Here is a 13,725-nt window from a genome sequence, read left to right as displayed (position 1 = left end):
CGCCAACCATAAGTTTTGTCTTTGCTGCGTTAAGGACAAGGCCGTTACGATTGGCAAAGTGGGTAAAGGCCTCCGCCCGCTGATTCAGGAGGACTTGTACGGATTGAGGATACTTACAAGTGCCCAGATGGCGGTGTCATCAACATTTCACGGGTCTCGCCCCCACTGAGGCCAACACAATCAGGCATGTCGGCAACCAGGACCAAATCAAGGATGGGGCCCAAGATTGAACCCTGCTGCACCTCAAATTTCACACAACTGAACCCGGACTTAGTGCCATTCCAGTCCACACACTGTCTTCCGTCAGACAAGTAAGAAAGTAAGAGACAATGAACGTTTTCAAAGGCATTCATGAGCTTTGTCCCAACCTAGGATTTAGGGTCAATTCTAGTGACCGTAGCGCCTTAATGTGCGTATTCAGAGCACCTTCAAGCCCTCGAGAATCCAGGCTAGTTCGAAAAATGACGTCCACATCTCTTCTTTCTCGGGCTCCTTTATTGTTTAATTTGCTTCCGTCTAATATGCGTAGGGAATACGTAGGCCTTGTTGATCCAGTAGCATCTTTCAAGTCAGACTTGGTCAAATTTTTGGATAGCATACCAGATCAACCCTACATTCAAGGGCTAGTTCGGTCTGCCAACTCAAATTCGTTGGTAGAGGTAATAAATAGACGAATCATAACCTTTCATTTCAATAGTTCTGGGGATTACATTCTCTGCAGCGGTTAGAAAAGCCCATGAAAAACCAAGCCCCCCAAAAAAAATCATAATTTTGAGACTGAAAAATATCAAAGGTTTTACAAGGTTTTGATATTCAAATTAGAGTTGGGACAAGTCCTTCAGTTTTTTAAATCTTTTTATCGGACCCGAGTTCGGCAAAAACCTCGAGCCTTTTTACTTTTCTAAAGTCAAACAAAAAAAAAGCTCGTGTTGTACCTATTTACCAACTCAAACAAGGCCATTGAAGGCATTATTCAAGGGTTGCTTTGTTGCAATTCATGACGGAGAAAAGCCCGTTTTTTGACAAAATTTTAAAGCAATAAAATGAATATTGCTTTTGACGAGTCAGACTATTCGAGTCCTTTTTAAAGGACTAGAGTCCAGCCAATTTCCCCCCAAAACGAGTAAGAGACTCGATTGCACTTGAACACGAGTTCGCAGACTCGCCCCATCACTAACTGTGATCCCAAATCTGCACTCCGATTGATCCAACTAAACCAAGATGGTTGGAGTGGCACAAGCAAGAAATCATATACTTCTGGAGCTTTCTTTCAGCTTGGAAGACTACTCTTAATCTATTTTTTGGACCTCTCCTTTTGGTTTTAACCCCGGCCTATTTATTCATTCATTTGATGCCTTTTCTGTTCGAATTTGTCTTGTTACAATCAAGTTGACTTTTCTCGATGTAAAAACAGTAAGACCAAAAACAAATGAAGCGCTTTAACCTGCAAGAAACGTTGGAGTCCGCTAAGTAATTTATCCCTTAATGACTTTATAGCTGTCCGATAACTTGTAATCGAGACTAAGAGAACATTTCTTTTAATTTTGGCAATCACATGACACGTCATAATAGCATAATCGTTTCCAAGTGATGTGATGAAAACATATTTGTCATTCAACCGGATGACCATTCCTGTACCAATACGGAGATAGGACGGTATGCCACATCAACGGTCAAAAATGGAGTCTTCACGCCCCAGAAGTTTAGGTTATTTATTGTTGTTGAATCAATCTGATCGGATTATGGCGTGAAGAATAGATACGAGAGCTGCTGAAACCAAACCTCCGCTTTATAGGTCTTTTTTGTTGACATCATCATGGCGAGGAATCTCCTCAATGTCGTCTTCGTCATCATCTTCCTCGTCCGAATAACTGGTGGGCTGCTCGCCGGGTTTCAGCAATTTCCCAACATATGTGTATTTTTCACTGAACTGGAGCTCCCACTCACGAACTTGTTCCATTTCCGAGGGTTTTAGATCCGACAGATCGTCGTATTCTTCATTAATGGCACTTACAGAGAAGGTGGCCAATCCACGAGAGGCATCTCGACCAGCGAAACACGAGTAGGGACCACCTTAAGGGCGTGTATAAAATGTCTGAGAGGGCTCTAAGACGCTATTCAGGAAGGCTAGAATTGGTTACCTGGGCCATAAAATCGCTTGCCCTTTGTGACATCGTAGACCTTGCGTTAACGGCCACGAGGATGCGACCTCCCCCGGATGTTCCATCGCCCAATTCCTTGAGTTCCTTCAGAGTGAAATCGCCGTTTTTTATGGGAGGGAGGGAGGTTCAATTGGAGTGGAAGGTCCGGTACTGGAATAAGGGTAAAAAACGAATTACAACGGATGCCGTTATCATCAGAGAGTAAGGGTGTCGATTCTGGGAGGTTGAGAACACTCTCCATTACATATTACCAGGCAACCCTAAATCTAATGATAAAGCTAATGATTGTTTGGCAAGTTGATTCATTGCTCTGAATACACGCCTTAAAACTGGCCGTGAGCGGGAATGAATTGCTTTGCGAATTCACGTTTGATAATGGATTGAAATTTGGTTATTGGCCTCTAACGCCAATGACCACTCTACAGTCGTAGATTTGAGCTCCCGTGAGTGCATCATGATTGCGAAAAGTCGATCAAGTCCGAAGGTGGTTTTGTTGGAATGTTGGGATAGATTAGAAAAGTTGGGACTGAATAGTTTTCATAGAAAGTACGAACTGTATTGGATCCCGAAAGTTTTAAGGACTATCTTTAAGGTTTGCCTCAACCCAGGTTTTGGGTGTCAATTGTTGTGACCCTTGAGACTAAACGTGCTTTTTGAAAGCATCTTCAAGCCCATGAGAATCTCGGTTAGTTCGAACGATGAAGTTCACTTCTCATCTTTTTAGAGCTCCTTTCATTGTTCAATTTGCTGCCCTTAAATATTCGAAGGGGATACGTTAGTGTTGATCCAGTAGCATCCTTTTTTGCACAAGTTCTTGAACAAAATTCCCATCAATCCTACATATTCAAGGGCTAGACAGATCCGTCAACTCTAATTCGTTGGTGGATCAGATATTGCACGAAAATAAATATAACGTCAATTGAGAATGAAGTGTTGGGTACTACAGTTCCAGAAGCGAGAAGGATGTTCAGATACCTAAGTTAATTAGTGTTATTCTAAAAAAAAGCAAGCCCGTCCTGTCTTAACGAAATGCTAAAGTCAATCATTAACAATTAACGTGTTAACCCCCACTTGCAGTATCTGCATGGAGTTGCAATCATGGCTTCAGCAGAATTTTCCAATTTGCACGCAAAAAGTATCTTACAATGAAGGAAACGAGGGAAGAACTCCGGTGAGTCAGTTTAAGGGACGAGAACAAGTGTTCTGATGTAGATGGCTCCTTTGACACTTAACGCACTAAATATAAAAGTACCTTCATCAGATTTGAAAATTTTGTACAGAAGATAGACGATGGCCACCAGGAGAATCAATTCACAGGAGATCCGGTTAATTCCGCTGTAAACCATGACTAAAGAGAAGGGTAAGATCTGTTGTAAAGGCTGATACCAATAGCCTCTGGCTTAGCCCAATCCTTATCACATCCCTTCATTGTTTTTACGTTTTGCTCAACATTTTCAGTCTACCTTAGCACCAAAAGATAAAACGAGAACATGGGAATGATAATTGATTTGGACCGCTCTGATAGGAGCGGTAAACACAGCCAGTGTAGGAAAACCTTACATTTTTTTCAAAATCTCTTAGTGCATTGGTTTGGAGTGGCTAAACAAACACCGGAGTTGCATTTTCTGCAACGGCATTTGATTCTTGGAAGCAAATTCCCAACAAAAGCAAAAACGTTGATGTCCTTTCGTAAGAATGAGTTGTCGGTTATGCCAATCTCTGTTTCCATATAGGTTACTCACAAAATGCCGATAAGACGTACAAATTATCATCTGGATCAACAACGTGGGGTGAATTCTGAAGCGTTTGACTTTCCAGCCAGATTTTCAACATTGATTTAAACCTTCGTTCTTTTGGTCGAATCAAATCGAACTATATGTCATGTACAAAAGATGATTGAAGAAAGGAGAATACTATTGTCATTAAGCGAGACAATGAGATGATGAAACTCGTTGGGTACTCTTAACAGGCTAGATAAAGTTTTAACGCCAATCCAGAGTAATTTTGCGAATTTTTATGCTGCCTTCCAATTTCCTCTTTCCCCTAAATATCTTCTTTGCAGTTTTTGATAGTAAAAAGCATATATTTATCCAGAACTTGCCAAATTACAATGAATAATACAATATTTTAATAAACACACATAACAATCCTCCATTTCTTTCAATTTTTGGTTTGGTATGAGAATAAATAATGTTTTTGAAATAAATCTTTGCATGTGGAATATTTAATGTCACTAACTACTCACGAATACTCTGTGTATTCCATTAAACGAAGCAATAATAGTTACATTTTTAAAACATTCTTTTCGATGGCACAAGGTTGTCTTCATTTTTGTCTGCATTGTTTCTCTTGCCACAATCGGTTCACATTGATTCCAACAAAAACACGTACGTTCAATGGTAACGACATCGGATATCCAATTATATTTTTGACATGCAAAGAAACTGTATATCAAGAACTTGAACTTGGCAACGCAATCAAGTACAATGGATAATCAAATCATTTGATCATCACAAATTTTGGGTCACCAAAGATATCATTGATTCCATTGGCAACAGATTATGAATAGCTCCACATCAAACATGTAGGAGAAAGGCTATATTCGTTAAAAATGATGTTGAAATAGACATGATTTTTTCGACTCTTACTCACGTTTTTAGTCGAAAAATTGCATGAAAGATGATTAGGCAAAAAAAAATCATGAAAGGATACAATTTAAGAAAGAAGGATTTCAAGTTCCATTGATGCAAAAAAAATGTGACATCTTGCTTCAGAACAAAATTGGTAAATTATTGGTCGGCATACACCGTTTTCTCCTGCATGAGGTCTGCAATAGCGAAAAACTATTTTCAGAATCCTTTTTCTCCTTGAATATAACTTACATAATTTGAGGGTGAGAATTTAAATTATTGCTCTTACTTGCCAAAGATGGAACTAATTTATCTCTAATTATTCGCCTCGTTCATAACACATCTCATTTAAAAACCCCCGGTTTTACGACAGTTTTGACAATACAGACCTTGTTTTATGAGCAAGAGAAAACTCCCAATGGCGAAAACGCGAAATTTGAACTCGATTATTTAGACTCTATGAGACGTAAAATCCAAATTCGTTTTTTTTCCCTACATCTGCAACAGTCTTTGTGCGTCTAAAATCAAAGTGAGATAGATGCTTACATCCACCCTGAATCACTATTTGCCATTGTCTCCTCGTTGGAGTCGGTTCCGACATTGCGTTGAGGTCTCAGAGGAAGTGACAATGATAGTATCAATGAAGCACAATTGATTTTCAAGGAATTTGAGCACTTAAGCACATGCACTCTCAGTCGCTTTCAGTGCTCTGAACCGAGTCTCAAAGTCCAAGTGTACGAGAATATGTGTTGATGATTGGCCTTGCTACACTCAAACAAGACATAGTGTCTCCCATCTGGTTCGTGCAAAAAAGCGCCAAGCCAGTGATGATAAGTTGGGGTGAGGTAAAAAACATTTTGGGTGTTGAGAGGAAATCTGAGTGTGTCGGGAAAGCCTAGGCTTTATGCCTTCAAAAGACTCATTTAATCATTTTGATGAGTGGAAAACCAAGCATGTCTGCTTCCTCTCGAGAGCTATATGAGATGTTTTTACTCGCCTAAAGATAATTTTCTAAAAATTTGTTTTATGCTTTTTTGCCACCACTTCAGCTAGGCAAATACTTCTTAAGTGAACTCAATGATCCAACTGGCTCGCTCAAAGCTTTATTCCCGCCTTTTCTTGATGTGCTTTCATCCAAGTTAGCCGGGTCTGGGGTCCAGTATTTCATTTTCTTATTTTACCCAAAGATACTGTGTAAGTAAGGCCTTCTTCATGTTTCATTGATATAAATTTGCTTTACTTAGTAACGGAATTGTCGAAATCTTGAAGTATAGACAAAAGCTTTCCATAAATTATGTAAATTGTTCGGGACTTAGCCGACTAGATGTGGATTGTTATTGTGTGTGTGGTGATCAGGTATATTCCATATCATTGCATTTTGGGGAAAGAAGAGACATTCAAAACGATGCTTTAGAGTGGACGTCAATAAATACAAAAAGTACTTGCCTTCTTGTCGTTAACATTAGAGAGGATGATTGTACGACAATTAAAATTGGTTTCAGAAATCACAATTTATGCCAATATGTGACAGCATCGGGGATTTTCATCTACTTGGATTGGCAGATCGCTGGTCGAGTTAGACTGGGGGCCATTGTTCCTTAGGTTCTTAAGAATCGTCTTTGCTTTCTTAGGTTGGTGCCACCGTGGCTCAGCTAGGGCATTACGCAATTCAGATTGTGCAACTGCAGATTGCTATCGAGGGGAGGGGCTCCCTGGGGTTGTGTTTACGCCACATCTGGGGTGTGCATGCTTCGATTCGGCTAGCTTGAAGTAACTTGCTTTTGATGTGTAAGCATCGTTTGTACAGAAGAGTGTATGCTTGCTTCCTATGCAACCAAGCTGGTTGGTTGGACAGGTAGTGCGTCATGTGTATGATGATGGCCCTGCCCGAGCCAACAGGAACATGATTTATATATGTATCAACTATTCTGTGTAGTGAAGAATGGGACGGAGTAGTAATGTATTTTGGAAACCTTCCACACAAAGGAGAGAAAAGAGCGCAATATTGCCGCAAAAACGTCAGTAATGCACGTAGACTCTGGCTGAGACGGCGAATTGGGCCAACACACTGACATTAGGGCAGGTAAAACCAGAATACGTGGATCTGAGTGGATTAGAATCCAAACATAGTTTTATGGAATGTGGAAAAGCGATATACTTCAGGGCTTCGGTTTAAATGTTCGACGGGAGTGTCCTGATTAGATAATATTTGAAGGTCCAGTACGTTGTTGGCTTCACCATAAAGATAGTCCAACTATAAGTTATACCAGTACATTATCGTGGCCAGCTGGAGCGTCGATAGTAAGCGGTAGGCAAGGAATAAAAGGCAATCCGGCTGGCTGTTTAAGCGCCTGCCATGTTTAAAAGTGCCTTGGTCATATTTTTGCAGTTTCGACAAGGGTCAGAGATGAACTACGTGAGTAACTGGAGCTCTCATATACTGAAGTGTTTCGAGGCTTCACGATCAGCGTCTTTAAATACATCAATTACCAGATAAAAGGCTCTACGAATAGTCTTTGTAAGCGTTCATATGCGGCATATTGCCTGTATGGAAGCAGCAGTTGAGTTGAAAGAGTAGACCTGAAAGGTGCCTCTGCAAGGTAACATATTGCCGCCTGCCCAAAAGTGTCCATCTGGTGTTTTGGACCCCTCTGGCACGTCAAAGACAACATTCTGCGATGTGTTTTCGACACTCGACATGTTTCTGGTGCGTATTTCTGGGAGTCCTACACGCAAGGCTTTAAACTTGCACAAAATGTTCTAAATGCTCCCTGCTTGTTACCCTTGCCATGCTTATGAAGTGTCAGTATGTCCTTGATTCTATTTTTGCCATTTATCATCTTCGTGTCTAAGGCACACCATGTATATGGCTTTGGTCGTATATCAACTTCTTAAGCTATGTCTCGTGACCCGGGTCTAAGTTTTAAATATCCATGAACAAGAAAGGACTCTGTTATCATTCTATTTTGAGGAATCTTAAGAGCTCTTGGAAATTGTTCCATCCTCTAGGAATAAGGTATAATTGAACGCTCTGGGTTTTTACTTTGAGTCATGCAAGTTCTAGCATGATCGTAGTTTAACACTTTTGAGGAAGAATGGATTTCTATTTTTGGATCTCAGATTCTAGCGTGGGAACGTCTTTGCGAGGATAAACTGTTCTTGTATGAATTAAGATAAGATTAGGATAATTACTGAGCAATAGTTATAAAACTCATTGATCTATTGATATTGTCTATAAAGTTCGAAAGTTTTTCAACGGGTTTAAGATCAGGGTTTAGCAAAAAAGTGCACACTGGATGCGTGGAGATAAGAGCTGAATTTTCCCGGGCTAAAGGTCAAATCAAATGATTCTATTATTAAATGTAAGACTTTATTGTCAAGCATCAATTATTCATGGTTCTTTGGTTCAAAAGAATTTAAGTGCGATTATCTCAGAATTCTCTTCTGAGGATAGGCATTTATTAAGTTCATATTTTTTTATAGACATAGAGGCAATAAATAATTTGGAATCAAGAGACACGGTTCGACATTCTTATGCCAATATCAAATTACTAAAGAAGATTAATCGATTCGGTGGTAATTATTATACATGATGCAGGGACACTGGGGATTTGGTGACACATTATATTTTATACCTTATTCGTTGACCCAAGCCATCAGACGAAGTATTTAATAGCGGTTGGTTCTGCGACATTTGGCGTCAAAAAACACCGGAGGAGATTGTTGCATATTTAATCACGCCTGAAAAACCAGCCACGTACTATGACAGGGCTTATGACAGATATAGTGCAATGGACAGATATGAGGACATACGGGATTACATACAAAGATTAGTGTCTTTGGACCCAACGAATCTTACTACTCAACTTTTTTTCGGAGAGGCTGACGCTTATACATCAGCCAAGACCTAGAGTATAATCGGGCATTGAAGATATTGTGCGTAATGGTTATCGAAGGTTTAATCTAGAGGTATGGAGGATATGCTATTTGGCTAGAACATTCTTATGTGTTCTCACTCATGTCAATGAAGAGTGCTACAGCCGCTGTGATAGAGGAGACACGGTGCGTAGTGGTTTTACGGCATTGATCCGTCTGCCCCAGTGAGTAGCACGGAACTTATCGGTTTCATCATCATTCTCCCTGACCTTATCTGCCCCACTTGAGGCAGCCCCGGCTAACCCACAAGCAGCGTCATAAGACTAAAGAAGAGGCACTCTTACTTTGCCTAGTTAAGGACCGCCGTTTATGGCGGTAGCATTATAGACGAGCTCCTTTTGCTGAAGATGCTCGGTCTCATACAGCCTTAGGAGTAAACCTTGTTCTTCATAGAACAGACACAGCGACGTCCTGTCATAGGATATTACTACGTCCAGACTGTCCAAAAGTAAGGATTAGAACATTTCGGCATTCAGTTTTAATTGCATTATAATGCCGCATTTTCGCAATTAAATAACCAATGTTGACCTTTACTTGTCTATAATTTTTTGATGAACTTTGAAAAGATTTTTTGTACATCTATATTTGCATATTTTCGGACTGGGCTAATGATTGCTTGCCTTTTTCCTCTTGAAGCAATTTTTTTGCGGAATTCCTTAAACACTACGGGGAATCGAGTTTCCCAGTGTTCAAATCGAGAAACTAAGTTTATTGACTTTTATTTTTCATATATTAATTCGATCGACTAACGATTTAGAGTTGGCAGAATCTGGCTAGCCCCTTGAGACATGAGGTTTGATCAGGAATATTAGTCAAAGAACTTGTCAAGTCTGACTTAAATCCTGCTACTGAGATCAACGTCTACATACGCCCTACGAATATTTGAGGGCAGCAGATTGGAAAATTTTGAAAACAGCAAATGTGGATGGTTTTTTGGTTGTTTTCTCTCCCGCTAGTATTCTTTTTTCTCTCTGATATGTTCTAGCATTATCTAGGCACTTTTGAGAGGTCATCTGGTAAATGTTCGAAGTCCTGAGAGCTGGCATCCAACCGCCAGCACTGGCCCTGACCTAACAGCGTGTCAAAAATGTCTCATTTGAAGGGGTTCATAAATCTACCGGATTAAAAGTTTTGGGACGTCTCTTGGATCATCAAATGTGTAAACTTTCAGTTTCTGTTTTTGCCTAGAAGTTATAAGTTTATCATCCATGCGATAATGTAAAAATGAGAAATCCACAAGTTTTCGCGAAATCTTTAACTGTTAGAATCAAAAGATGCCAAAATGAAAAACGTTGAATATTCTTACAAAATAATAACTTTTTGTATGTTTGCAAGTAATGAGCTTAACCACAAGAGAAAGTGTCTTTTCTGACTGGAAATCACGTTTCAGGTTTTTCTTGACCAAGTTTGCGACAAACTCCTTAAAACATTTCGGGGAGAAATTTTAAGTCTTGTTTGGTGCTAACTATGATTTCGTGACCACTTTTTTGGAAACTATTTTGGCTCTTATTGCTAAAAATTGAAAGAGTACAGTTGGCACTAACTATAAACTTAAGCAATGTGCTTTGATACTAGCAATCCGAAAACTCGAATAATGATTAACAAATCACCTTGCGAATTCAATTTCTGGCCCAACACACCTAGTCAGGCTGTTGTTTGCAGGTAATATGTGCTTACAACGAAAAGCAATACGCAATCTCAATAGAACAGAGTATCTAGGAGGGACACATGTAAAAATATGAGTTAACCCACGATCGAAAAATATGGACTTTTTTCTATGGTAAGATATATTGTCTGAATGTTCAATTTAAAACAGGAAGCCTAGATCTTTTTCCAGGGTGACTAAAAAAGAAAGCATAAAGCAAAGGATAAGTTTCCGCAGCTTCGGGTTTTCCGTCCAACATTTTAATATGGTGAAGATTATTCGCCTGTGGGCATCTAACTGGTATGGATTCATACATATTATGCTTCACCGTGGAGTAATTAACCCATTTGCCTACCGAAAATGATTAAACCAGGCACTTTATGATATGAAATTCAAACATATGGGCTTTAGTTTTTTCCTTCTTCTTTTGTCACTTAATTTATATGTAAACAAAGAGGTGCTTATCCATCCAAGATTGTTGAAATCTCGCGTGTTGAAGCATTTGTTAACAAATGGGAGAAAGTTTTGAAATACTTGAAAAAGTCATGGAAAAAACACACTAAGAACCCGAGAAGTGGTCTGTCTTTTGTGCCTGGACCGTGTCAAACGAATTATGGGGCCGTTATCAAGACGGGAACGCACTCCACCAATGCGGTTTGGTCGGGCGATTTCGTCATTTCTGATATAAGGTCGACCATCCAAGGCTTCCTAATGGATTATGCTCAGCTGCCGCGTCAATTGCAAAAGCTTTCCCAAATTTGACTTTCTCTTACCAATCTTCGGAAGATGCTGATTACTCATCGATGGTGGGCTTCAGGCAACTACGATCAAGGCTCAGCAACCATTTCAGTTGTTCTGTGCCTTTTATTTGCGAGCATGCCTACTCGTCCAACACAATTTGGGATTAGAGACCGACCCTGTCCAAACCTAACAAAGTTCCATGCAGGTTCACCTGAGTTTGAGCGCCCACGGGATACTTCAAAATGACGTTAGGTTGTTACGGAAAAAGGATGACTGGAAAGATAGTTCAAGGCTTGGAAACCAACGACTTGCAATGATGTGTGTGAGGTGCTTCCAAAAGGTTGTATCAAGGCTGCGGCAAGCCTTGCACGGTGTCCCAATGCAATTGAGAACGGTGAAGAAGTTGTTCCTGATCGATGTTTGCAAGATTGCTACCCAGGAATATTCTTCAAGCACAGGAGCACTTCCTGCAACTACCCCCTTCCAAATGCCAAACCCGTGGGCTTGATGCCACTTGGTGAAAAAGAGTCAAGGAGTGATAACGTGCCCCAATGAACAGAAGAGCAAACGGAAGAGTAAAATTCACTTTGCACAAACTTGACAATATTGCCGTCCTTGAAGCTGGCGCTAACATGCAAAAAAGATTGAAACTGTGGGCAACATCAGTCTCCGAAAAGCTTTGTTCTCGTGGTCCCCCCCTCCTAACTATCATCGGCATCTGGCCGTTCAGAATAAGGAGTACATAACTTATTTGACATGGAATGAGAGTTATAACTGAACAAAATGATCCTATCGCTGTTGGTGAATTATGCCAATGGACGTCCGTCCAAATGTGCTAAAACATTGAAGACGACAATGTGGTGAGGTGAGTCCTTTGATCTTTAACCTTTTAAGACTCGAAGTCAGGCAAAATGATTCGTCTTTTGCAAAATTCTAAGAAAACATGAATACTTTTTTAGATTGATTCCGGACCTCCAAGTCCGGCCAAATCTCTCCAAGATCTATTAACCAAGACCCTGAGTACACTCGGACTCGAGTCCAGACCAGCCCCAAGGACTAGAGATTATCGGAAATTGGGAGCTCATTGTTGGCGGAATTTACAATTGGTCCATTGTGGGGTCATTGTCAAGTGTTTTCGCAATTTGATAATTGTTCTCAATGCGAAAGGATTAACTGTGCACAAAACCATTGAGAGCAGGGATGAGAAATCTTCAATCTTCTTTTGACCAGGTGGCAGAAAGGGCGAAATTCTTCAAAGCGGGATATAACTTGATGGAAAATTTATTAAAAGCCATTTTTGGACCACCTGGCGGAAAATGGGTGGGAGAAATTCCTTTCAAAACCCGGAGTTTTGGCCATCGCTGAGTGACAGAGATCACTTGGGAAGAAACAATTAACCATAACTGGAAACTGCCACGAAATGTAGTGCTTTGCAAGACGGAATTGAAGGGTCCAAAAATTTACAATTGGGACGGCCTTGAGCTCATTGGTCCTTAGTCTTGTAATACAGTTCCTGATTCAACGTATAGCAAAGTAAAACTTTCAACTAATCTTAGACTTCAAATGATATTGGTATTGTCATTTATTCCAAAATGGCAACCGGTGCAATGGGCAGGGCTGGGAAAAATTAGGCTTGCAAAATTGGATGGCCTTGGATAGTCACAACGAATTGTCGAACATAAACCAGGTTTGTCAATCACTCCCGCGATCAAATAAACATTTTGCAAACCACATAGTCTGATTCCTGAAAAAAACGAAACTATTGTTAGCTGAACCTTAACAATCAAGTTTTAACTTGTCATTTTTTTTTTTTTGTAATGCCGACTTTTCTTTTCAATTTTAATGAGCAAATTTTTCTGACCCGTTTGACCTAAGGGTGAACTGTGGTACGTCAAAAAACAGCTAATCTTAGCCAGGCTTTTCATGCGAAACTCCAAAAGTAGAAAGAGGAGTCCAAAAAGGACGAGTATCAAAGAGGAAGCAAGCGCAAAATCGTTTTACGAACCATTTATGCGATGTCTATCTTTTGCTAAAAATTTAACTAATCTATTGGTAAAAATCTGACCCCTTTTTTTCCCTGTGGTACAAGGACGCTGATTTTGGGTCAAATAAAACCCACTCTCAGTGCATTTATGCTTACCATGGCCTTGAGCTCCTTCTTGTTTCTCTGTTAAAACATAGCCACTCTCCTTTTGAGTGTTCCCATCACGGTTTTCCCTCACACGTGGTTATGAGGCGGACATAATCCACGGTAATCAGTCGAGAAGATGACGCTTCTTCCAACGTTGCCCGATTTCAAGTTCAAAGGTCCAATCGGCAGTGGGTGTTCGCGGCGAGGCACGGCATTTCCACACTCTTTGTTCCCAATTTCAGCAGAATTTTCCAATTTGCACGCAAAAAGTATCTTACTAATGAAAGGAAAGACGAGGGAAAGAACTCCGGTGAGTCAGTTTAATGGACGAGAACAAGTGTTCTGATGTTAGATGGCTCCTTTGACACTTAACGCACTAAATATAAAAGTCACCTTCATCAGATTTGAAAATTTTGTACAGAAGATAGACGATGGCCACCAGGAGGATACAATTCACAGGAGATCCGGTTAATTCCGCTG

General features: G+C 40.2%; 1 protein-coding gene across 1 annotated transcript in view; it reads right to left on the bottom strand.

The window, feature by feature from the left end:
* Nucleotides 1-1,522: 1,522 nt before the first annotated feature.
* Nucleotides 1,523-13,725, bottom strand: part of LOC131877423 (membrane-associated progesterone receptor component 1-like) — a 19,269-nt gene continuing 7,066 nt past the window's right edge. The window contains exon 4 of the mRNA XM_059223081.1: nucleotides 1,523-2,073. Coding sequence (XP_059079064.1) covers nucleotides 1,790-2,073 — 284 coding nt within the window. The 3' untranslated portion in view covers nucleotides 1,523-1,789. The remainder of the gene's footprint in view (nucleotides 2,074-13,725) is intronic.

The sequence above is a fragment of the Tigriopus californicus genome, chromosome 3, assembly GCF_007210705.1.
Source record: "Tigriopus californicus strain San Diego chromosome 3, Tcal_SD_v2.1, whole genome shotgun sequence".
NCBI classification, from domain to species: domain Eukaryota; kingdom Metazoa; phylum Arthropoda; class Copepoda; order Harpacticoida; family Harpacticidae; genus Tigriopus; species Tigriopus californicus.
This window is presented reverse-complemented; position numbering and strand designations above follow the sequence as displayed.